This window comes from Ochotona princeps, chromosome 29 (assembly GCF_030435755.1).
Source record: "Ochotona princeps isolate mOchPri1 chromosome 29, mOchPri1.hap1, whole genome shotgun sequence".
In the NCBI taxonomy this organism is placed as follows: domain Eukaryota; kingdom Metazoa; phylum Chordata; class Mammalia; order Lagomorpha; family Ochotonidae; genus Ochotona; species Ochotona princeps.
Window position 1 is genome coordinate 12,952,072 of NC_080860.1, and position 25,965 is coordinate 12,978,036.

A 25,965-nucleotide genomic window follows, 5' to 3' on the forward strand; every position below is an offset into this window, starting at 1 on the left:
ATGCCCATCCACACTGAGTGGTATCCGTCTGTCGAATTTTATGGAATCATGTTTCAAGGAGACCAGCCTCTTCAAGCCTTTGACCTCCCCAGTCTGAATCCTTTGACGTGGGATTTTGTTGTTCTTTGTGTTTCAGCCAAAGGAAGGGCATGGTTTGGATGGAGTACCTGCCCCAAGAAGCCCCTGGAAACCTGCAACCCTCCGGGACAGGCCCGGTCAGATGGAACGGAAGGATAGCTCTAACCAAGAACCAGACTGTGGGACAAAGCCCTCGGAAGTCACCCCAGAAGATGACAGAAGCTTCCAGACTGTGTGGGCCACGGTGTTTGAGCATCACGTGGAGAGACACAGTGTGGCCGTGGCTGTGGCTGACCCATCGGGACGCTGTCTCTCAGCCACGCCCCCTCGTGACGTGGAGCCCAGACCCAGGCCTGAGAGGGAACCCAGGCTGGGGAAGGATCCACTGGAAGTAGCCAACCTCAGGAAGAGCTCCAGGTGGCCTGGGACTCCTGAGAAACTGGAACAGAGCGCCCCAGTGGATGGAGAACCACGACGGGGCTCCCCACAGTCCCCAGAGGGATGCCCCTGGGGGGAGAAGCGGAATAGCACCCCCTTCCTCCAGCACTCAGGAAGCCCCCCTGCTGCCCAGAGGGTCGAGCCGAAGTTTGACGTCCTTGTGCACACAGTGGCGGAGCGAGTGCACAGCGAGGCCATCTCCACGGTGCCCGAGGTACCCGCCCTGACATTGCGCAGCCACAAGTCCCGGCTCTCGCTGTCCCAGGAGGGCTCCACTGCCCCTACTAGCCCTGGAGGTCAGCTGGGGTCTGTTCAGAGGGCCAGTTTAATCTGGGAGGCCCGAGGAACACAGGAGGCCAATGGGCCGAAAGACGCATCTGGGGGACCTCGCTCCCCATCACCCAAGTGGACAGCTGGGAAGACCTTGAGCCGGTATAAAGCCACCATGGTGGGCAGTGAGGAGCCAGGCACGCCCGAGGCCACCTCCACGAGCGTTATCAAAGCTGCAGTGCAGGAGTCCCCACAGCAGTGCCCTGGTGGGACTGGCACCTCGCCAGGAGGCTGCGTTTCAATGGCAGAAAAGGATCAACTGCGGGGTGGGGCCCTGGAGCCCTCTGTCAAGGCCAAGATCGAGGCCTCCAGCTGGACAGCACCGTCAGATTTCATGCAAAGACGTTTCGTGGGCCTGGCCACCAGTGAGGGTGAGACAAGCCTGGCCAAGGTCCCAGAGCCTGAAGTCAAACTGCGGAAAGCCGGGCCCACGGACGCAAGAGTGGACAGGTGGAGGCGGCGGACACTGCCCCACGACGTGAAGTTTGACACATTCAGCTTCCTCCCTGCAGAGAACTGGCAGAAGGCAGAGCGGCGAAGGATAATGGGGGATGCAACCTTAGACACACCTCAGTTGTCCCACCCTGGGGTACAGACCCAGGTGGGAAGCCCAGGTGGCCCCCGCATGAAGCATGGGTCCCCTGAAGAGCCCAAGGCCACGTTCTTTGCTGTCACCTATCAGATCCCAGATATCCAGAAGGCCAAGAGCGTTGTGAAGCCGGCAACTGAACATGTGCTGGAAGCTTCTAGAAAGACCCCTCCGCCTCTGTCTCCTCGTCCTCTGGTTTCTCTTGGCCATGAAGAGCCACCGCCTGAGACTGCAGGCAGTAAAAGCTGGGCTGAGGGTCGGGAGCGGGAAGACCTAGTGAGCGTGGCTAAGATCCTGGGGCCCACAGAGCATCCGGCTCCTGTTGGGGACAGGCTTCCAGATCCTTCTAGCGAGAGGATCATCGATGTGGACGCTTTGCAGATTCAGCGGGGGGCACACCGGGACACTGGTTTTCATGGTGATTGGAAGGACAGTGGGAGTCAGGGGTACCCCAGTGGTAGTGGACCCCAGGCCATATCCACTCTGAAAAGCCAACCCAGGACCAGGGAGTCGCAGGTGAGACGGAGGACAGAAGTCATCAGCGACACCTTTCCAGGCAAAGTCCGAGATGGCTACAGGTCCAGCGTCCTTGACCTCGACAGCCTCATGGCTGAGTACAGGGAGCAGGCCAGCAAAGTCTCAGGGCAGGCCCAAGAGCCCAAGCGGGGATCCGCCTGGGAGAGGCCAGGCCAGCCAGCTGGGCCAGAGTGGAAGAGGAGGAGCCTGAAGGATGCCCCTAAAATGGAGGGCACCTGGAAAGACGTCAGTGTCATGGATGTGAACCATGCCTACACGCCCAGCCTGGGCAGGCAGCCAACAGAAGCCACCGCGGCATCCCCCAGCACCAAACCCAGCTCTCCTTTGTGGGCTCTGCCGTACCCAGCCCCTCCTGAGAGACAGCCTGGGGTCCCTTCTGTCTCTGAGGGACCCAAGAACAAAGTCTCAGGAATCACAGAAGAGGAGAAGCAGACTTCGGTCAGAAAACACAGTGCCCTGGGCCAGAATTTCTCTGTGGAGCCCAAGACCTCAGGCCGGGAGGACCTGGGCAGCAGCAAGGCCAAGGGATCGCCCAGGTCATCTGACGCTGAGAAGAAGGGGGCCCCCAAAAAAGCCACCAGGCAGGTAGAAGAGGAGGAAGAGGGCCGTGTGGCCCAGCTGGGTGCCCGCCTGACATCACCTGTGGTCGTCAAGAGGGCCAGTTCGGAGAAGGGCCGCCCCGTCAGCCTCCTGGAGGGCCTGTCCGTCATGAAGGAAGCCCACGAAAGGAGGCAGGAGCAGGTCCAAGGGAAGGCCAGCCTTGCCACAGAGAGTTTGGAGACCAAGGTCGGGCCCGGCCGGTGGGAGTCCAGGCCCCGAGATGGCCACAAGGTGAGTGTCGGGACCCTGGTGCATTGGGCCACATGTCTGTTCAGCAGGGACTGCAGACCATGTTGGTACACAAATGAGGGGCCGGGCTGGGGTGGGGCTCCACGGACTGGTGTGGATGGCAGCTTGCCCTCCAGCTGGGTCCTGATACCCTTGGCACCTCATTTGTCAAGAGAGCTGAAATTCTAGACAGGAAATGGGGTGACTGGCTAAAAAAGCTACACACACCTGTCTACTGGTTTCATGGGCAGCCTCTGGGCCACACAGCAGCCAGTGGCAGAGAGCAAGCATTGGGTCCCAGGTCTTCTGGTCCGGGGCCCAGGCCCAGGAGGTCTTTGGCTTGTTTCTGATGGACCTCTCTGGCGAATGAAGAGCTACCACAGTAGCAAAGCAAACTGAATCAGGGAGGCCTCCCTGGGGGCGGGATGCTGTGGGTGAGGCCGGGAAATGACAGGGTTCAGGAAGGAGGTGCTGCCTGGATCCTGGCCTTGAGGGAGGTGTGTGAACTTGTGAGGACTGAACGAGGGTCCTGAGGGGGCTGTCAGCAGGTGCACAACACAGAGAGATGGAGGTTTGCGTGTGCGAGACACAGCTGTGTGGAGCCTGTGGGGTGTGGCTGACCAGAGCCCGTGCCCCAGCCCTGTGACATTTGCTCACTGCCCCTCTGTGTTCTGTGTTGTGACCATGCCCTGAGGTGGGCTGAATGGGGAGACCATCCATCAACTCACCCGTAGGGGTAGGGACGACCTCATCACCTATTAGTCCTGTGGCATTGGAGGTGGGGAGAAGCCTGCAGCACGTGGCCCCGGCCTGGGAGAGTTGGGGTCCCCTGTGTGCGTCTCAGGCTGTCACCTTGGCTGTCCCAGCCTTAGTTGCCGCACCTGGCAGTGAGCATGGGAATTGCTGTGTCTCCCCTGCCTGTTGTGGGAACAGTGGTGGGGGCGGGGTGGAAATGTGACTCATGCTGTGTCTGCCAGCACCTCGTTCCAGTGCCACAGCTGCCTGGAAGCATGGGAGGCTGGGATGGGGTTGGGGGTGATGAGGAGGGGACGTCTGGGCCCAGTTCTGTCTCCTAGCCCAGCCTTGGCCACCACCCTGGAGCACTGGTTGTTAGGGGTTCTGTGTGTTGGCCAGGGCTGTTGGAGGTTCCTTTATCTCTTCTCTAGCCCCTCCAAGACCTCTGGTTATGGAACTAACACCCTTCCCCCAAAACTCTCCACCCTGCAAAAAAGAGCCAAGCCAACACAAGCCAGAATAGGAGCCCAGAATGTCAGTGATGGAAGGTTCAAACCTGGGCAGGTCCTGGGCATTGCAGCGAATACACTGTATGGCATACCTGCCTCCCAGATAGAGCCTCTGAGTTCCAGTCTGTTTCTCTATTTTTTTTTAAACTGAAGAATTATCTGTTTTTTAATTGGAAAAGCAGAAGGAGAGACAGAGAAACAGAGCTCCCGTCCACAGGTTTCATTCCTCAAATGGCTACAACAGCCAGAACTGAGCCGATCCGAAGCCAGGAGCCTCTTCCAGGTCTCCCATGCAGGTGCAGGGTCCCAAGGCTTTGGGCTGTCCTCGACTGCCTTCCCAGGCCACAAGCAGGGAGCTGGATGGGAAGTGGAGCAGCCGGGACTAGAACTGGCGCCCATATGGGATTAACCTATTGAACCACCATGCTGGTCCACTATGATTTTTTTTTTGTTCTTTTAAGAAAGCAAACTAGAGGGCTTGGCGGCGTGGCCTAGTGGCTAAGGTCCTCGCCTTGATCCCATGTGGCCGCTGGTTCTAATCCCGGCAGCTCCACTTCCTCTCTATCTCTCCTCCTCTCAGTATATCTGACTTTGCAATAAAAATAAAAAAATAAATCTTAAAAAAAAAAAAAAAGCAAACTAGAAAACAAGATTTAGGATGCTTCCCACCGAAAAAGAGATGTTAAATGTGCGAGGAGATAGGTGTGTTTACTTAATTGGGTGTGCTGCAGTTGGTCATGTGTGGATGTGATGCAACGGGTCATGCGTGGACTCACTCCCTAGTTCCCCCTCATCATGTGCACAGAAGAAAACAGAGATGAGTGGCTTCGCTTGCTTGCGTCTTGGTCCCAGGCATTGGTCCCCCTGGGGCACATTTTGGCCAAGTCAGGACATGTTGTGTTTTTTTTTATTGTTGTGACAGTAAGCAGGAAGTTGCTCCTGGCATCCGAGGGTAGAGGCCAAGGTTACTTGCCGTCAGCATCTCCCACAGGCATGGGGTAGGGAGGGTCCAGCCCCTAATGCCACAGCTGGAAGATCCTGGGAGCTGGTGCGCGTGCACAAAGAGACACAGGCCAATTCACTTGGTTTCCATGGACACGCAGCAACACTCAGGAGCGCGCCACTTGCCTCTTAATGTTATTCTCCAGAACACAAAGGTGAACTTTATCTTATTATTTATTTTTAAAATATAATATTATTTGAAAGGTAGTGTGAAAGAGATCTTCCATCTGCTGGTTCACTCCCCAAATGGCCAAAGCTGGGCTCTGGTCCAAAGCCAGGAGTCAGGGGCGTCTCCTGGGTCCCCTAAGTGAGTACAGGGAGTCCAAGGCCACGTGGTGCTTTTCCAGGTTAGCAGGGAGCTGGATTGGAAGCCAAGGCTCCTATGGAATGCTGGGGCAGCCCCTGAACACACTTTGGCACAGCGCCGGCCGCAAAAGTTTTGAGTTTTAAACAATTGCGTTGTTTGCCGTTGTTGATGGTGTTCTGTTGTCATACCTTCGCATGCCTCGTCCAGGGTCATGAAGGTTTATAGCTGCATGTTTTTCCAAGAGTTTTGTTGTGTTTGGTTCTCACAAGCAGATCTTTGCGTCGGCTGGGGTGCAGGTTTGTGGCCTTGGCTTGTTGGTGGCGTCGAGGAAAGAAAGAAAATGAAGATGACCCAGACACGTTGGCCAGCCCAGCTTGGGGAGGGGGCAGGCAGATGGGGGCAAGAAGGGATTTTGGACAGGGGGAAAATCCAGAGCTCCATTGTGGGCAGATAGATCTCAGGTGGAGATGGCGAGTGGGCAGTTCCCTGAGGGAACAAGGTCGCTGACCTGTGTCTGCTGCTGATGGGGACAGTCAGGAGGGTGGGGGCAGAACCAGAGGGTTCCATAAGGTTTCTCAAGTGAGCAGGCAAGGGGCCGGTGTTGTGGCACAGTGGGTTAATTTGCAGCGCTGGCATGCCGCCAGTTCTGGTTCCAGGTGCTCCGCTTCCAATCTGGCTGCCTGCTCATGCGCCTGGAAAGGTACCGGAACACGATCTAAGCCCCTTGGGCCCCTGAACCCACATGAGAGACCCGGGTAGCATTTCGGGCTCCTGCCTTTTCGTCTGGACCAGCCCCAGCTGTTTTGGCCATCTGTTGGATGAACCTGTGAGTGGAAGAGCTCTGTCTCTCACCCTCTGTCACTCTCTGCCTTTCAAATAAACAAATGAATCTTAAAAGAGAAAAGAGGAGGGGAAGGAGCAAGAACCCAGCCTCATTCTGCCTGATGCTGTGTGTTCCTAAGCAGGTGTGCCCTTTGTATGCAGACAAAATATAAATTCTCAGTCTCCTCTTCACTGGTCTGGGACCGTTTTCCATATAGGTAACCGAGTGGGAAGGACGGCACGATTCAGACTAGGATGCCCTATGCAGGCGCCGTTTCTCTGAATCCTGCGTGAGCACTCTTGTGTTTGGATGCTGAGGGCGATGTTTAAAACTAAGGTCCCCAAGAATTCTCACTGGTGGTAGGGAGACTTGCTAATGTGCAACCAGCAACATACAGAGGGGCAGTTCCTGGTGCCTATGCACGTCTGCCCCCTGGTGGCTGCACGGGGTCCTGCACCCGAGTGCTCTGTTCTCAATCGCCCTTAGCAGCTGGCAACTGGGGGTGTGTGTGTTTTTCCACCAATATGTGTGTGTGTGTGTTTCCACCAATGCGCCCTGTCTTGCATCTGTAGAGTCGCTCCCCAGTAGGCGAGCCTGGGCCAGGCCGAGCCCAGGAGCTCCGCTGTGGACAGCAGGGACCCAAGTACTTGAGCCATCACTCGTTGCCTCCCAGGGTGTGTGAGCAGGAAGCTGCAGTTGGAGCTGTGCCTGGAACCCAGGCACCGTGGCATGGGATGTGGGCATTGTTGCCGGGGTTTTTAAGTCTCCCTTCACGTAGTTCTTAAGTGGCTGAGGCTGGGCCACTTAGGGCAGGGGTTTTTTTGGGGAGCTTCATTGTCCTCCTTGTTGCTTTTGGCACAGGATGGCTCCCTCTGGTTCTGTAAGTGGGAAAGCCCCCAGGAAGCTCTCTCATGCTGTGTCTTTCAGGTGCCGCCACGGGACCCTGAGAAGGGTGCTGAGCTGCTGCCCCGGCAGGTGTCCCCTACATCCCCGGGCCCTCGCAGGAGCCGCAGCTTCCACCGGGACAAGAGGAGCGGGCCCTTCGTGGTGAGTGACAGCAGTGTGGCTGGAGAGACACTCCTGGGAGGGGCTGGTCACGGCTGCCATGCCAGTGTCGGGGCTGGGCTGGCCGAGCTGGCATCTGTGTGTGCGGCATGTGGTGGTTCTGCGGGGGGAGCTGCCCCCCTGCACTCCTCCCATGAGGCTGGGGAACTCCAGGCGTGGAGCAGTGAAGGGAACCCGAAGTCCTAGGTTCGAGTCCCAACACTGGCTCATCTCAGCCTCTTGGGTTGTGTGAGCAATTAGCTTCCCGTCTCTGCATTTTTGTTCCTTCTGGAAAGTGGCACGGGGGTGCCTGCTGGGGTACACTCAGACTCTGTCGGAGGCAGGTGTGTTCGGCTGTGACGGGGCCGTGGTGGGCCAAGCCTGGTTTGGAGCCGGAGCGTCTGCTTCCTCGGTTCTAGACCTGTGTATATTCGTGTGTCTCTGGTCTCAGTCTCCTCAGCCCTAAAATGGGGGTGACAGTGGTGTCCACTCTCCGGGACTGGCGTGGGACTGGATGCTGTGCACACAGCTGTTGTGTAACCGGTGTCACCATCATGACTGTGGTTGTTGTCACATTCACTGTGTTCTCTCGCGACTGCTTAGCTCTGACTTCCTGGCCCAGCGCTTCCTCTCGCTCTGCTTATAAGCAGAGGTTGAGGTCTTGGGAGCCCTCCCCTTGTGCCTGGATGAATCCTGGGCTTTTCTTGTGTTGGACTTGATGTCTGTGGGATCCGGAGCTTCTGAGCTCTGCGTCAGCTCCTGGGCTCAGCTCCCACGAGGTGGCGTCTCGGAGATGCTTCCGCTTCTGCTCAGCGGGGTCTGTATGCGTCACGGCTTCGGCCTGGGTTCGTAGGGGTGCTGCGTGAAGCCTTGTGGCAGGGACAGGGATGTCCCCTCCCTGAGGCTGAGGCGGGAGCAGGTGCCCTGGCACAGCAGCAGGTGCGGGAGATGATGTGACCTTGTGGACTGCAGGAGGCCTCTGTCCAGCAGCCCCCGGTGGTCCTGAGGGAAGGACACAGCGCAGTGGCTGACACACACGTCTTAGACCTACCTGGTTTGCTTTTGGCAAACGTGTTCCCTCTGCTATCCTTTTCTGCACTCCGCGGTGGCCTCGACTCCACAACTCTGTACCTGAACTTGTGGGCCTGTTTGAGGACAAAGGTGAATCCTAGCAGTCAGCTGAGCTCCTCCTCCTCCTCCTCAATCAGGTGGGAGGAGGGAGGAACTGGGTCGGTGTGGGCAGGGCCTCTCCTGCCTGCCCTTGAACTCCCGCTGAGCCAGGAAGCCTCCCTAGGCCTTAGGGGTTTTACTGGGGAGACTAAGGCCCTGAGGGTGGGGAGGTGGCTCCATCTGGTGCTGCTGGGCTGGGATTTCTCTCCTTCACTTTTCAGGGGTTCCCCATCCAGGGGAGCTTAGAGTTGGCGGGGTATGGGAGTGGAGGATTTGGGAGGAAGAGGAAGAGCAAGCTGGCCCTCAGGTCAGGAGCCTGCAGCACCTGCATGTCTTAGGGAGGTAGGGGCATGGTGAAGGACCTGGGTCTGCTGAAGCGGGGTTTGGGTGACAGACATTTATCTGCACGTGTCAGGGCGGTGGTTGTGAATAAGGAAGAACAGCCAGAGCTTGGGTAACTAGTGATGGGGGGTTGGACAGCTCCGTTTTACCAAGCTGTGTGCCAGGTGCTGTGATGTGAGCTGCACCTGCTTTATTATCATATTGAATTTGTTCAAGGGTCGAGGGCTCCCCAGGCGGGGCTGGGGAGTTGGTGGGATCCACACGAGGCTCAGCATGCTGGGAAGTGAGATGTGTCCCTGGATCGGGTATCTGGGGTGGAGTGGACACATCCCTGCCGGGGAGCAGGGTGGAAAGGCCAGGTGGGATGGTGGAGCTGGCACAGCTAGAGGGACCCTGTCGACCCGGGTGAGGCTGGGTGATGGACTGTGGGCGTGAGTGTACAGCAGCTGGGTGGCCCTCTGACCCCTGACCGACCTAGGAGCTCGCTGAAATGTGCCAAGTCCCCTTGTGAATTGCTTCTTGGAAAGTACTGGAGCAGTTGAACAACTGATATCTCCGCTGGTTAAAGTTCATTTTCTGGATGAAAACCAGCCGGCTAGGTCAGAAGGCTTTTGTTTTCTGGGTCTTCAATGCTGTAGCATCAACTGTGCCAGAGATTTCTGTCCTGATGCTATTTTATATTCACCCATTTACCCATCCGTGTGTGCACCTATCCATCTAGGCATTTAACCTCTAGTCCACTCATCTCGCCCATCACTGTGTCCATCCACCTGTCCGTCTGTCTACTCACCCAGCCAGCCACCCAACCGTCCATCCATCCATCTACCCATCCATCCATCCATCCATCCAATCAACCAACCAAACGTACGTACATACAAGTCACTCATCCATCCACCCATCCATCCATGTATCTTTTACCCAATAAGTTTTCCAAATATATATGGATGTAAAGATGGGTGGTTTATCTCCTGGCTTAAAGTTACTCACATTCAATAGATGATGAACAAACGATTATATGATCCAGGGTGATAACTGCGTTTGAGACATCCATCACACATCTGCCCTGTCTCCTGGGTTAGTCCCGACCCTTCAGGCCCAGCATTGAACTGGACATGTGGACTTGCTGCCCTCCCAGAACTCATCATTGATGAGTCTGGGGAGATGATCTGACCCAAGGAGCCAGGCTGCAAAGAGAGAAGACTTTGGGGGTGTTACTAAGGTCTATGGAGAAAATAAAACGGGGTTTGTAGCATCGGGAGAGACTGGGGAGAGGGTAATTGGGGGAGATTTCCCATTAGGAGGGCAGAGGGCCTCTCTGAGGGAGGGACTGAGAGTTAGAGGAGACTTTCGGCGTATAGGAGAACGAGAGAGTGTCAGGCAGGGAGCCACAGGTGTGGCGGTCCTGGGATGTGTTTTATTCAGCAATGGTGATGAGACACAAGATGCAGTAGTTGGAGCTGCTGTGGAGACGGCACAGGGTTAGAATAAGTGGCTTGGCCTTATGCTCTCTGAAAGACATTTGGGGAGTCAGGGCAAGTTTGGACCAGGGCGCCCTCTGGTGGACGCCATGCAGAGCGCGTTCCTGGAGGGGCTTCCTGGGAAGCAGGCAGGATGGTGAGGTTGTTCACAAAGTTTGTGGTGGTTGTGAGGGAAATCACGCGCAGTTGACTGTTTTCCCCTGGTCTCAGCACCCGGCACGGTGTCACTCACACGCACAAGGTGTTGTGGCGTCACAGACACTGCTCCGTGGTGATCTGTTTGTGTCTACACAGAACAGAATCCCCAGGTAAAAGAACTGAGTCTGACCAGGCTGGACCTGGTTCCAGCAGCACCACCTGGTGGTCGTGGGGTTCTGGGGATGGGGAGGCTCTTAGGGGGAGAGTGACAAGGCCGTGAGGGACCTCAGCCATCAAGTGACAGGGTCAGACACCTACTCGCTTTGGAAAACTGCACCGGTGGGACCCCACTGCACCTGCTGGCACCTGGGTGTCCCCTTGTGGAGACTCCAAATACTGCAGGTCATGGAGCATGGATGATGACACCCTGAGGCCCTTAACCTTTCCCAGGAGCACCCTCTTAACCCCAGCACCCACTGCCACCCTTTCAGAAGTGAGGCAGATGAAGACTCAGAGCAGTGACATCACCTGTCCAGCGTGAGCCCTTGGGCACACTCGCTGGAAACTCTATCGGGCGATAACAGAGCTGATGAGGGAGCCAGGAGGTCATTAGATGCCACCCTGACCTTAATCCTTCTGGAGAGGTCCAGGATGGGATGCAGGCAGGAGGGACAGAGCAGGCAGCAGAGGAGGCATGCTGTGTTGTTGTCTCATTAAACACTGCCCACCGGGTCCTCGACATTGAGAAGGCTCTGAGCCTAAAGCAGGCAGCGTGGCCCTGCCCACCCAGGCACCCTTGGCACATTGCCTTCTTTGCAGAAAGAGTTTTTATTGACTTTAACTGATGGAGGAAGTGGCAGAGACAGATCTCCCATCCACTGGTTTGTTCCCCTCCCCCCAGCACTCCCCTCCATCTCGTCTAAAAATACGTGGAAACAGCTGGGAATGTCCTAGGGCTGAAACCAGGACCCTGCAGTGCCACCTGGGTCGCTGAAGTGGCTGGCAGGGTTCCAAGCACGTGAGGCACAGCGCCTGTCACCCGCCAGAGTGTGCCTGAGTGGGAAGCTGGCATCAGGAGCAGAGCTGAGACTTGAACGCGGGCACTTGAACGTGGCACGCCAGGTATTCTTTCTCACCGATGCGTTATTATGCGCGGTGGAGTGCGCCAGTCCAGCCCCAATGACAGCTGTGGGCCTGTGTGTCACCCACTGCCTGATGTGACAGAGAACACTCTTCTGGCCCGTCCGAGAGTTCCCTGAGCCCCTCCGCCCACAGCCCCAGCCCAAAGGGGAGCCTCTCTGCTCCGTTCCATCACCATAGCTCATGTTACATCATCAGGCTGTAGCATCGCAGTGTGTCTGGCTAGCTTCCCCTGCCCCACCACCCTCCGGGCAGTGTGAAAGGTATGAGATGTGTTTAGGATAATAACCTGTAATTTTCTTTTGCTGTGTCTGCCGTCGGGGGGGATAAACCACGGTGTGTTTATCTGTCGTGCCATGGCCACGTGTCAGGACTGTTTCCAATCTGGGACTGACATGGAGTGCGGTAAATATTTGCTGATCCTGGTTTAGAGGTGTGTCCTGCACACACAAACGCACACAAATAAATGCACACACACCCGGAAGATGAGTCAAAGCAATTCACTGATTGCTCAGCCCATCTCAGGAATGCAAGGCTGTTTCCCAGCATTCCTGGGGAATGGAATGAAGTTTATTTTGGTGCAGAAAATGGAAACCCGTGCGTGTACTTTTTTTTAAAGATTGTTTTATTTTTATTTGAAAGGTGGAACTCCAGAGAGGAGATAGATTTTCCATCTGCTGGTTTACTCCCCAAATGGCTGTACAGCCAGAGCTGAGCCAGTCTGAAGCCAGGAGGTGCTTCCAGGTCCCCCACGTGGGCACGGGGGCCCAAGGACCTGGACCATCCTCTGCTACTTTCCCAGGCTATAAGCAGGAAGCTGGATCTGAAGTGGAGCAGCTGGGAGACGAACTGGCTCTCATAGGGAGTGGCAGCACCTCAGGTTCAGGCTCAGCCTACCCTGCCATGGTACCAGCCCTTCCACGAACGCTTTTGAAAACCTGTCCAAAGGCATGGATTTCAGATGTTCTTGCACCAAAATCAGCGTATCTTTTAGTTCCATTTTCCTGCAACGTTTTGAAGTAGCCTTGGATTCCAAGGGCTCTTGTCCCGGAATTTGTTTGTAATTACATATATGGATGTGGTTCAGCCAACCAAAGCCTTTTGCATTTATTTCTACATATTTCTCCAACTATTTTTAACTCTCTTCCTAGCTTCTCCAGGCAGGGCTTTTCCTTGTAGGGCTGTGGTTTCCAAGCCTTTGCAAGCTTTAAATCACTGCAGTATTCCTTTTAAAATTTTTATTATTTTTTTAAAAAAGATGTGTTTGAAAGGTAGAGTTATAGAGAGAAAGAGAGAGATGGGGGAGAGAGAGATATTCCATTCACTTCCCTCAATGGCCACAATGGTCTGGGTTGGGCCAGGTCAAAACTAGTAGCCAGGAACTTTGTTCTGGTCTCCCACGCGGATGCAGGGGCCCAAGCACTTGGGCCATCTTCTGCTGATTTCCCAGGTAGCAGGGAGCTGGATAGAAAGTGGAGCAGCCAGGACTCATACCGGCGCCCACATGGAATGCAAGCCTTGCAGGCATTGGCCCAACCTGTTATGCTACAATGCCAGATGCGGCCATGAGAGAAACATTCTGAGGCCCATGGGGATTCCGGCCACCACCTGTCCCTGTTGGGATGGCTGTCATCTGATTCCACCCACATCAGGAGCAGGAGCAGGACCGTGTCCTGGGCTGTGTTTTCAGTTTCTTGGAAATGCTGCGCTTCTCAGAATGACAGCACTGATGTCATGCCAAGCTTTCTGTTCTCTTACTGCTGGCTCCCACTGTCGCCGTGGGCAGGTGCCACCATCATCTTCATTGCACACGAAGGAGCAGGTGGCCGGAGAGGGGAAGCAAGCAGCTCAACATGACACAGCTGGCTGGAGCTGGGCCGAGGCCGTCTGACTTCCTTCCTCCTCTATGAGATGTGCCAACCCCTCTCCTGGGTCTCAGTTCCCCCACCCCTGCCCCTGCACAGGCTTCTGAGCTTTTGGGAATCATCAGTGTTTGAAGGAGGGGTGCCTGTCCACTGGCCTGGCCCCCGTGTGTGTGGCTGACGCAGTGGCTCTGTCTTCAGTGTGTGACTGGCACACAGATCCCAGGAGTCTGTCCTGAACTGGGCCAGCGTTGGGAGGACTGTCTGGTTTCTACTAGGAGCTGAGCATCCCTGGTTGTTTGAGGAGGTTCTAGGCATGTTCAGTCTTTCTTGGAATGAATGAATGAATGAATGATGAGTGACAACCACTCAAAGGTCTTGGCAGGTGTGCTGGGAGGAGGGAGGAGCCAGGCTGGCCAGGCAGGGCATGGCCTCCACCAGGAGGAATCAAAAACGAGGGACAGGCTGCCTGAGCATTGCCTGGAACCTGGCTTGAACCTCGGTAGGGGCTTCGGAGGGGCAGGGTGCTGCTGCCACCATGGAGGCCTCCACCTGGGCAGAAGCCGCTCAGGGGAAGAGGAGGGGCCAGGTCAAGAAAAAGGGGGCGTATGTTTGCAAGGCCCTGGTCCCCCCAGGGGCTCCCGGGAGAATCCTTCCCCCAGCTACTATCTCTTGCCAGCCACAGGCAGGTCTTCCTGGCACTGTCCTTCCCAGCTGCGTCCCTCTGAGGTCTGTCTCTGCCTTCACCTGGCCCTCCCCTCTGTTCTCCTGTCTCTCTTCTGGGATTGGATGTGGCGCCCCCGCCTTCGGTCTCAGCCGGGTTGGATTCTCTAATACACGAGACAAGGTTGGCTGAGCAGCCATGGTCTGTTCTCCCTTCTGGATGCTGGGAAGTCAAAAGCAATCTGCTGGCAGGTACTGTGTCTGGAGAGGGCTTCTTGCTCCTACGTGGTGCCATCTGGGTATACTCATGTGCCAGGAAGCACAAGATGTATCCCCTGAAGGTGCCCAGCAGTGCCCTTGGGGCCCAGTTACCCAGCAAGGGCCACATCTCTTGGGAAATCAAGTTCCAACTTTTGTTTTAATTTATCTCACACACACACACACACACACACACACACACACACACACACACATATACCAAAGAGGGCTCTTCCACCTGGTTCATTTCCCGGATGGATCAATACGAAGCTGGGAACCAGCATTACCCCCCACCCCCAAGTCTCCCATGTGGGTGCAAGGGCCCAAGCACTTGGCCATCCTCTGCTGCTTTCCCAGATGCCTTAGCAGGGAGCTGGATTGGAAGTGGAGCCTCCAGGACTTGAACCAGTGCCCTTTCAGGATGCCGGCATCCCACGTGCTAGTCCCCAAGCTCCATCTTTTGAAGTGGGGTCGGTTTCTAAGCAGTGGCACTCATGAGACAGTGCAAGGTCCTCTTGTCTTAGTGCTAGTGGCAGAGACCTTTCCGGATAAGTCACATCCACGTGTCCTGCTGCACGTGCTTTTGGGGGTGGCGCTCAGCCCATGCCAGGGCAGGAGGGCGAGGAGCTGTACTCAGGCCTGGAGTAGCAGAGAGTAGAGCCAGAGCGCAGACCCGTGTTGGGAGAGTTCTCCCTGGCTCAGGAGCGCCTCCTGTTGGCTGCTGTCCCTTGCAGTGGAGTTTAGCAAAGGTGGTCCCAGGGTGTCACAGGGAGAACAGGTGCTTGGCTCCTCTATCCCGTTGGCTGCCTGTACCCCCAACACCTTGCTCTGCCTTCCCCCAAGTTGGAGGCCCCGGGCAGAAGCCTCCCATGCACAGCGTCCTTTATGGGAGCTCACTGTGCTCCTCTGTCTGCACCGTGGCCGGGCTTTGTATGTGTGAGAGGGGGTGGAGGTGCATGGGTCTGCCTCATCATTGGGTAGCAGCTCCAGTTGCCTCATCTGGTCCCACCTTCCTCACCATACCCCTGCAAGGGCTGAACTCGGTGCCTTAATCTCCTTCGCCATATTCTCAGAACCCGGTCATGGGCATCTAGTTCATCCCATTCTACAGACGCCACCACTGAGTCCTGGGACCGTCCGAGGAGACTGCTCTCTGAAGGCTGATACTCCCCTTGCCCTGTTCCTGGTAGGAATGCTCATACCCAGGACTCATGGTTGAGAGGCTTGGTCTAGCCCACGCTCAGTTTCCACCTTGGCCACTGCCCAGCCTCTCTGGGCCTCGTTTCCTCTGGAAGCTGACCTCAGCTGAGGTCAGGAGGAAGAGGACTGATGTGAACAGGTGCGCTGAGAGCCTGTGAACTCCCCAATGTATTTCCTTCAGGGAGCGGCGGGGAGGGGCACTTGCCCCTTCCTGTGTGGTCTGGGGGGGTGGGGAGGAGGCCCATCAACTTGTGCTCACATAGTCACACGCACACACCATGCACTCCCACACACATGCTCAAAACACAGAACCTACTTGTCATTTTTGCACACACATGTACATGCCTGTGCCAAAAAGTGCACAGAAACACACTTGTACTGCTGTTCACACATGCATGGACACATACCTGCACACACACATGTCTGAAAGTGCACACTTCTGCACACATGCTCTCTCCCACCCAGGGGAATGCTCTATCCCTCACATGCACACACATGTACACACATATTCACACATGTTCACACATGTTCACGCATGCACACCCTCTGTTTCTGCAGTCTCCCTGCTTCCCTAGTTGTGGCGAGGAGCCCAGCATGAAGTCCAGGAGGAGTTCCACTCCCCCAGCCCCCACCGATGCTGCAGGCGGGGCTTGGGGACCCGAGCTGTGGCTTCTCCGCCCCCGGAGTGGCTGTGGCGGTGGCCTCCGGTGAGCTGAGCTGAGCTGGCTTCTGAATGATTCATGCCGCCTTGAACTTGACTCCAGGCGTGACAAACGGAGTGGGAAGAGCCACCCCCTCCAGAGTGGGAACGGGAGAACACGTCCAGGGCTCACAGCAGAACCCAGGGTGCCAGACATGGAGTACTACTACTGCCCCAGCTTGCTGAAGCTGCTGCAGTATCTGTGGGTGAGTGTGGGCCTGGACCGTTGTCTGCTCTTCTTCCTCATCCTCTTGCTACTGCCCCCCTCCCTCAACCTGCCCTCTCTGTACGTGCCAAGTTTCCTCCTAGGCTTGGCCGCTAGCAGCCGTTCTGACTTGGGTGAGAACTGGTTGTTGATCCAGGGGAGAGCTTTTGAGGAGGGACGTGAAGGTTCTGTTGGGAGGGAAGGGCAGACCGGTGAGAAGGGGGCTGAGTTCTGGCTAGGAGAATAGGCGTGCAGTCCCCGAAAGGTGGAAGAGGCAGCCCCCTCCCCGGAGGTCCCTGGCAGGGCAGCAGGGGACAGGGAGAGCCAGAGGAGTTCTCAACAAGGCCTCTTTCAAGGATTTCTTTTTCTGTGCCGAAATGGGATCCCACTTGTGTGTGTGTGTGCGCGCGCGTGTGTAAGTGCGTGATCTTTTATGAGGGTTTAAGGATGCACTTGGCTTTCCCCTTCCCTTGCCCCAAACTTAGTGAAAATCCCGTGTGAGAGCACATCACATTCTGTCTCTGTTTGGGAGTGAAGCGGACCCCGGACAGAAGTGTTTCCTGATGTGACGTTGGCGCCAGCTGGGGAGTGCTTGTGGCTTCCACACTGCCAGGCTGTGTGTCCCTGGGCAGGCTGCTGTCCCTCGCTGGGTCTCTATGTCCTCGTCCGGGCCCACAGTGATGTTTATTAGAGCTCTGTGAGCCCCCAAGGATGCTGAGTGGCGAATGGTCTTAAGACTTTTCCAGAATGTTTGGCCATTGGGGTTGAGCAGATCCAGAAGAAAAAGTCTTGGAAAGTATTATTTTTCCCCCCTTCTTCTGTGTGTTTGCAAATACTTGAGATGCCTTTCACCCAGGCAATTTTCCGGAGCTCCTAAAAATACAACTTTAGGAAGCGTCCTGTGGCTGCTTCTCCCTCCTAGCACCACTCCTACCCCCCCTACTCTGAGCCACCCAGCACAGCTCAAAACCAAGAGCCCCTGCCCTAGGCCCCATGTCCTTTGCTGAAAGACGTTTGAGTGTCCTTGTGGAGCCCACACCGGGCAGCCTTTGTTGGCACAGAAAACCCTCAGACTCCAGGTCACTCACAGAAGACCTCGATGCCCCCCGCCGCCCCAACACCCAGGCTGTACGTCAGAACCCACCATGTCCAGGAGCTAGATCATATAGTCATTTAACACATACTTAGCAGTTGGTGGAGCTGGGGCCTGGGATGAGTGGGACAGACAGGGTCCCCTGACTTTGTAGGGCATCATGTCTGGCCTGGTGGGCCATGAACTTGGAACAAAGGGTTGGGAGTAATGCTACAGGGATCGTGATCTCATTGGGGTGCAAGGTTTGGGGTCTGGCAGAGCCTCCCTAAGAGAAGCTGAGTGTCGCAGGAGTTGTAGGAGCCAGCAGGTGAGGCAGGGGTAGGGGGCAGGGGAAGGGTGTGCCAGGCAGAGGCCTGGGCTGACGAAGTGCTTTGCCAAGCCCACGGCCATTTCCAGCCAGACATGAATATAGTACTGGCTGGTGGGTTTGAGAGGGGCGGTCCACACAGGCAACCCCAGCTCCCCAACTGACTTCATCCCAACTCTTACTGAACCTGGGACTCATCTTGGCCTCTGAGAGCCTCAGTTTCTCCAGCTGGACCCTGAGGCAGTGCAGGTGAGGTTCTTTTCTAAATATCGTACAGGGAGAGATTTCTTCTTGGCCACCTGTTTTCTGTGGGTAACCAGGTCCTGGCATGCCGAGGCCCCGCAAGGCTCCCTGCTGGTTGCGTTTATTACCTACGACACCAGTGCCTCTGTGATGTGACGGAAGCCAAGACTGTGGGTCAGCTCTGTGCCCACACCACTGATAGGCAAACTCTTGCTTGTTGGCTCTGGGGGCAGAACGTGCAGGGGCCACGGGCTTTGGCTGGCTTGTGGTGAAGCCCTGTGGTCTTTTAATTCAAGTTACAGCTTCCTTGTCTGCACAAGGTTGTCGGGGGTGTGAGGGTGGCACCTCTTTTTCCTCCTTCTCTAGTTGGGATGGTTCCTGCCAAGTGTCTTGCTGGTTTCTGAAACCCAGCAGGTACTCAGAGAAGACTAGCTTTTCTGTTTTCCAGGGAGGCCGCCTTCAGCTTCACGGTGACTGGGCAGCCTTGTCCTCTCTCACAGAGCCGGCTGAGGGTTGTCCCCTCTCCCCATCCCCACGTGGCTTTGGGTGTTTGTCAGTCATTCCTTCCACACTGTCCTTCTTTGCTGCTCTTGGGGCCCTGGTGGATGATCATGACCTGTCGATGAAGATCTTCCCCTGACCACTCTCAAACAGCCCCCACCCTTACACAGCTACTTGGAACACCTGATCCCTGTATAAGAGTGTCTGAGTTCGAGTCCCAGCTCCACCTTCTCGTATACATCCCAAGAGGCAGTGAGCGGGAGAAGGGTCCAATGCTTGAACCCCTGGCACTCACAGCGGAGACCAGCGTTCCTGGTTTCTGGCTTTGGCCTATCCTTGGCTTTTGTGGGCATTTTGGTACTGAACCCATTGGATGGAAGATCTCTGCTTGTCTGTCACTTTGTCTTTCATTAAGAAAAAAAAAGAAAAGAAAACTGCTGTTAGCATTGCTGATCACCACAGACTAAATTCCATTGGTTGCCCTGGGAAGGGAGGGTGATTTGGCCCTGCCCAGGATGCTTGGCAGTGCCTGGGGGGCATCTGTGACACCTGAGGGCTGCTCCTGGCATCGGGTAGGGAGCTGCCTGGGAGGACTGCTGTGTGTCCTGCAAGCTCCTTCCAGCTCTCTCTCCAACACCAAGAATGAGCTTGACTCAAATATCGTGGCACCCAAAGTGAAAAAAACTGCTTCGTTCCTCAGTTTTTGCTGGGTCTCAGGTTGCATTTTGTAAATTTCATCCATAGCACGTGCCCTCAAGCTGCCCAATGAGTGAACAAACCAATGAATGAGGATGGGGGATTCCCATTTCTGGGCATGTCTGTGGGTGACGCGAGCCTTGGCCTGCTGTTGAGAAACGCTTTGTAAACATAATGTTTACACCCGCTCCATATTCCTGCGTGGTTAGGAGCCAGTCTCCCATGATGGGACCCTGGGTTGGTCTTCTGGTGTTGAATATGGCCTCATGTGAGGATGTTGGTCAGCTCTTAATCTGTAGCATGTTTCACGTCCCTAGGTGACTTCTCAGAAGGGAAGCTGGCCGTGGGCCTCAACAGGTTTCTTGCAAAGCTGTCACTTGTTGGTGGGTCGCTGGTGGCTTCCTGTGGGTGGCCAGAGTCGTCCTTGTTATTGCAGCTGGGAAGTGGGAGGAGCCAGAAGGAGTTTCTGTTTCAGATCATTAGTAACTGTAGCCTGTGGCTGCTGCACTGCCCTCCCTGGCTGTTTGGAGTTACTTAGTATCCTTTGTAGATGAGATAACCCAGCCAGGTGGGCCCAGGTACCTGGTCTTGCTGGAGTGGTGGCTTCCAGCTGGTTGCCGTCAGTTAGAATTGCAGTGATAATAATGATATCCACCATTGCCTCCGGCATCACTTAGGAACCTTGCCAAAGTCCCTGGCCTGTTCTGTGTGCTTTTCTCACTTGCCTCTTCATACCCTCCCTGGAAATCCCCTGTGACTAAGTCTCACAGTACCTCTACTCCCATTCTGTAGCGGAGTAAACTGAGGGCATGAGAGGTGAATTCTCTGGAAGTGGAGGAATCTGGGTTTGATCCTGGGTCTCCCTGCCCTCTCTCATGTCCTTTTGTATTTGGGTGGGCAGGGCTCGCTCCCTGCTTTCCTGGGCCAGGCCCCCAGCCTGGCTGGCTTGCTGTGTTCTCTGTCACCCCCAGCACTGGGTGGAGGGCCAGTGGTGGGGAGATGCTTAGCGTCTAGCGTCTAGCTAAGAGCTGGGGTAACCTTGAGGTGTTAAGCTAGTCCAGCGAATGGGAGACCTACAGAAGATTCTAACGGATCCTTGGGAGACCTGGAGGTCGAGGACAATGACTGCACCCCTGTGCCCTGGCTCCAGGTACCCCCCCATACTGCCCCCCACTTTCAGACTCTGCCCTGAAGCTCCCAGGAAAGTGTCAGGTTTTCACTATGGTTGCTAAACTTGCGTTCTCCACATTCCACTCCTTGATGGGATTTTAATTTTTCTGGGTAGAAGAAAGTGGAAGTGGGCCTTTGGCTGAGAGTTAAGGCCCTCTTTGGGATACCTGCATTCCCCCGTATTAGAGTGCCTGGTGCAAGTCCTGGCTACTCCACGGTTCAGATCCAGCTTCCTGCCTACGCACCTGGGAGGCAGCAGGTACTTGAGTCTAGCCGTCTGGGAGACCTGAATGGAGTTCCTTGCTCATGGCTTCAGCCTGGCCTAACCCTAGCTGTTGCAGGCATTTGGGGGAGATTTGGGGAGTGAATCAGCAAGTGGAAGATCCATCTTTCTCTTGGACTTTTCAGATAACAAAGTCTAAATGTGCAGAGTGTGGCTCTTTTGCTGTTTGTCCATTTGGCTTACCTTTTCCCCAGCTGGCTGTCACCTCTGGGTGACACTGGTGGTGATGGTCATGGCATGGCATGTTTTGTTCTCTTGCACTCTGTTGAGCCTGTTGTATCTCCCTGCATCCTGACTACATTCCGACTGGCAGGTATGATTTGTATTTGACAGAATCTACAACTCTGGGCAGCCAAGGAGGGCCCAGACTGGGATTTGAACTTGGGAAGTCAGACTGCAGAGCTGGTGGACTTATGGACCATAGCAGGAAGGCTGCTTGTGTGCCCATCTTGGAAATCTGGACCCTGGCACACAGTAGTTGCTCAGTGGATGTCCTGACTGGCCAGCATGGCTGCTGTGGGGTTGGGACAGCCATGAGCTGCAGTGCTATACCTGGTGCTCAGCTGGTACTCCCTCAACAGCTGTCCTCATTGTTGCTCCTTTAGGCCTGGCTTGCCTGTGCTGAGGGTCTGGTTTGACTTTGTAGCACATGTGGCTGAAAGAGAAGAACTGGTGATTTTTGTGCTGAGTGAGCTGAGGCCTGAGTTCAGAGCTGTGGGACGGATGTGCGTCACCACAGGCTGTGGTTCCACCTCACGCCCTTGGTGCCTTTTTAGGCCCGGTCACAGGCAGAGGGTCAGCGATCCCCTCGGGCTTCCTCGTGGAGCCTGGAGTCTGCAGCCAGTCTCTCCAGCTCCTGGATACCCACTGCAGCACAGCACCAGCACTCGGATCCAGTAGTTCTTGTTCTGACCTCAGTAAGCAGCTGTGGCTCTCTGAGCCTGTTTGTTTGTCTGGAGATGGGAGGCCTGCTTTTCTCAACAGATGATTTGCCAGCTTTCATAGAGAACATTTGGCATACAGTAGGCAGTTAATAAGTGCATGTTTCTCCCTAAGAATGTTGCTAAAAAGGCAGGGTTACAGAGAGAGGAAGAGACAGAGAGATCTTCCATCCATTGGTTTCCTCCCCAAATGTCTACGATGGCCTGGGCTGGGCCAGCTGAAGCCAGGAGTCAAGAAGTCTATCTGGGTTTCCCATGCCAGTGGCAGGAGACCAAGCACTTGGCCATTCTCAGCTGCCTTCCCAGCCCAGTCACTTGGAGCTAGATCAGAAATGGAGCAGCTGGGACTCGAACCAACAGACATACAAGATGGAGGTGAAGCAGGCTGGAGGATTAACTTGCTACACCATGGCGCTAGCGCCAAATATTGGCTCTTAACTCACCCAGTCGCAAGTTGCTGGTTGCCTCGCTGGCAGAGTGAGCTCCAGTTTGGGACACTAGAGGGAGCCCCTGTTCTAACAAATCCTGTTGAGTGCTTTTTTTTTTTGTAAGTAGAGTTTTGACAACTCATTTTTTTCACTTCCCTTCCCTTTCCTTTATTTGTTTGAAAGAGAGAAAGGGGAGGGGGAGAGAGAGAGATCGTCTATCCTTTGGGTCACTTCCCAGATGGCTGCAATTGCCAGGGCTGGGCTGGGTCAGGCTGAAGCCAGACCCTGGAGCTTCTTCTGGATCTCCCATGCGGTGTAGGGCCCCAGGCACTTGGGTCATCTTTCACTGCTTTCCACAGGTGTAGTAGCAGGGAGCTGCAGGGGAAGTAGAGTAGCTAGGACCTGCACTAGCACCCACATGGGCTGCCAATGTCACAGGTGGTGGTCTTTCCTGCCGCTTGGCAACACAGGCCCCAGCACCCACCTTCTCAGAACAGGTGCAGTTCTTTGTCCTTTGATGTGTGTGTATATGTGTGTCTGGGGAAGCGGGTGCTAAGGTTGTCCCTGTGCCACCGAGGAATCCATCCAGGTCTCCCACATGGGTATCAGGGGTCCAAGTGCCTGGGCTGTCTTCTGCTGCTTTCCCAGGCACATTAGCAAGGAGCTGGGTCAGCAGCGGAGCAGCCAGACTTGAACGAGTACCCATATGAGCTGCTGGTGCTGTTGCTAGTAGCGGCATAACACACCATGCCACAATGCTGGCACCAGCACTGTGATGGTTTATGGTGATGATACAAATGTAGGAAGACAGTAATGGATTTGAATTTTGTCCTTCCTGTGTGCAGTCCCTGAGTTTGCCAGGGTGGCCAAGGCAGAAGACCACCAGCTATGCAGCTCCTCTTAGGCAGACATGGGTCACATTGCATTAGGATCATAGCTTCAGTGAGCTGCATCACGCTGCCACACCCCATTCATGCCTAATAGGGATTGCCAGTCAAGGTGGGAATGGGGTGCAGCCCGTGAAAGCCAGGTGTGGGACAAAGCACTTTGGTATAGTGTTTCATTTGATCTGCATTTTATTTCCTGCGAGGGAGCCACTCCTGTAATTGCAGGTGAGCAAGAGTGAGGCCCAGAGAGGTGGAGTCACTTGCATATGGTCACACAGCTGCCCAGTGTGGGAGCTGAGATTTCATCCCAGGCTGTCTAGCTTGGGCACCTGCGCTGTGTTAGTCTGCGTTTATAATTTGATCTTTATCCCAGGCACGCTTGCTTTTTTTTTTTTTTAACTTGTCACAGTCTAATGAATTTATCCAGCACTGCCTCCAGGCCTCTCTGCACCTTGCCCTGTCCCCATGGAAGGAAGGCCTAGGTTGGAAGAGGGCAGGTGGTGGTAGGTGGGAAGGGGATGTGCCAGCCCCCCAGTGCTGTTCCGGCTTGCCTGGACCCCACCCGGCCTGCTTGGCCACCTTCCCTTGCGGGCGGGCCAGGCCACTCCTCCTGGCTCCAGTCTCGCCCAGAGAAAGCAGCCTTTGTCCTCCTGTCCGCTTCCTTCAGAGGGATGACCTCAGCCTCATCTCAGGAACAAAGCGGCCACCTGCCACGTGAGTGCAGGTCAGCCCTAGTGGCTGCCCAGTCTCCCAGGCTAATGGGGCAGGGTGGTGGCCAGGCCAGGAAGAGGGGGTTGGGTAGGTAGCAGGGAGCCCTCTGGGGGGTGTTGATGCCGGTTGCTGTGGCATGCACAGGGCTTCGCCATATGTTTCTTGGCATGTCAGGGCCTCCCAGGCTGCGCGGGCCCCACAGGACAGGGACACAGAAAGGGAGGAGCCTGGGGGCCTGGTTGTGGGTTGTCATGACAAACCCGGTGCAAGCACAATAGCCAGTGTTTAGTGCTTTCATGGCTTCTGTGAGTTCAGAGTCAGGAAGGGCTCAGCAGGGACCGCAGCTCTTTGTGTATGGGGTTCCTGAGCAGTTGGCAGCTGGAATCTTCTGGAGGCTTCCTCTGTCTACCTACCTGACTCCCAGGCTGGGTTTCTCTGGAACTCCCTGTCTGGAGTTCCCAGGGAAGCTGTTGCCTGTGGCCTAAGTTTCCCCACGGTATGGCAGCATCAGGTCATGCGAACCACTCGTTTGGGGCCGAGAAGACAGATGGCAAGTGGCCTTTGTGAAGCAAGGTCACCTCTGTGGTTCTTTGTTGATCAGTCACAAGGAATGGGGGACCCAGGCCCCTCCCTCACTCAGTGGGAGGATGGCCACTATGCTAGTTGTATTCAAACCCGTACGCCTTGGCAGGTGTGCCGTGCAGCAGGTCAGGAGCCTTACAGAATGCCCAAGTCTCATACCGGAGAACCTGATTCCAGTCCTGGCTCCTCTGCTTTGGATCCAGTGTCCTGCTAAGGCAGGACACCCTGGGGGGCAGCGGGTGATGGCTTAGGCCCTTGGGTCTACATCATTCACATGGGAGACCCAGATGGGGTTCTGGTCCAGCCCTGGCTATTAATGAGAGTAGCAGGAAGACTTGTCTCACTCTCCTGAAAAATAAACTGAAAAAAAAAAATATTTAAAGTCCCCACTGCACCTAGACTGAAGGAAAGTGTGGCCAGCTGATGCTTCTTGAGCAAGCCCCAGGTGTGGGTGCTACGCCCAGGGCACAGCCTGGATGCCCCATCTAGTCCTCCCTGATGGACCGACCAGCCAATGGCTCCGAGCTTGCAGCAGCCCTGGCCGGCAGGAGCGGGACCGTGGCAGTAGTGTGGTGTGGAGCGTGCCACATTCGGAAGGTGTGGGCTGAGTTTTCCCTTCCTGTGCTAAACTTAGCATATTCCTGGAGTTCTTGAGGATTCACACTTTGCCGTCTGGAACACCTCCTGGATCACCGTGTCTTCCCCTTGGTGCAGCTGTTTCTCCCTGGGTGCTGAACACACCTGCCCTCCTTCCCTCCCCGCCCACCTGCAGCTCCCACCACCTGCTTGGAGGAATTAGGAGTAGTGCTTCGGGCTCCTGATATGGGAACCCCAGTGTGTAAGCCAGCATTTTTTTTTTAAGTTTTATTTATTTGAAAGGCCAAGTTATAAAGAGAGGAGAGAGATGGAGAGGTTTTCCAGCTGCTGGATCATTCCCTAAATGGCTGCAACAGTTGGGGCTGGGCCAGGCTAAAGCACCAGGAGCTTCATCTGGGTCTCCCATGTGAGTGCAGGAACCCAAGCGCGTGGGCCATCTGCTTCATCTCCTGGGACTCCAACTGACACTAATATGGGATGCTATGAGTGGTGATTCTAGGACGCCCTTCACGTCTGGGATTCAGATCATTTCTTCAATCTGCCTAGCACGTGCTACATGAGGGTGCTTCAAAAAGTGCATGGAAAATAGAATGAAAAGATAACTTCAGTTTGGTGCAAAAAAAAAATTATATCCACATCTATGTGCGCTCTTAAAGTTGATGAAAACACACATTCTGAAAAAAAATATACCCATGATTTTCAAAACCCTTTGGAACAAAATCAGCGTAAGCATTTTGTTTGCTTATTTAACAAATAGATTAAACTCTGCTGTCTTCCATTTCACTCTCCTGCCACATCTGGGCCCAGGCTGGAGCTGGGAACAGGGACTCCGTACAGGTCTCCCATGTAAGGGGCAGGAAGCCAGTGACTTGAGCCATCGCCACTGCCTCCCAGGGTCTGCCATAGCAGGAAGCTAGAGGCGGGTCTGCAAGCCAGGCAGTCTGCTATCTTAGCCAGCATATTAACTGCTCGGTTGAACACCTGCCCCTAAGATGCTCTTGTCATCCTAAGTTTCTGTTACAATTTGGAAGTGCCCTCCTGCACTGGTACCTAATGTGTGCTTGGTGGACCAGACAGCTAAATGGTGACAGGTGACAGGATGGTTGGGTGTCCCTGAAGGAGGCATCTCTGTGTCCCTAACCCAGAGCAG

The 25,965-nt window shown here is 55.2% G+C and overlaps 1 protein-coding gene across 4 annotated transcripts in view; it reads left to right on the forward strand.

The window, feature by feature from the left end:
* The window catches only part of KIAA1671 (KIAA1671 ortholog), a 136,970-nt gene that overhangs the window by 54,024 nt on the left and 56,981 nt on the right, over positions 1 to 25,965 (forward strand). For 2 of the 4 annotated variants that reach the window (XM_058656959.1, XM_058656960.1), the window contains exons 5-6: positions 135 to 2,803; positions 7,104 to 7,223. In XM_058656959.1, the coding sequence (XP_058512942.1) occupies positions 135 to 2,803; positions 7,104 to 7,223 (2,789 nt within the window). Of the gene's footprint in view, positions 1 to 134; positions 2,804 to 7,103; positions 7,224 to 16,176; positions 16,378 to 25,965 lie in introns of those variants that run through there. The other 2 variants (XM_058656961.1, XM_058656963.1) reach the window with 2 other exon arrangements.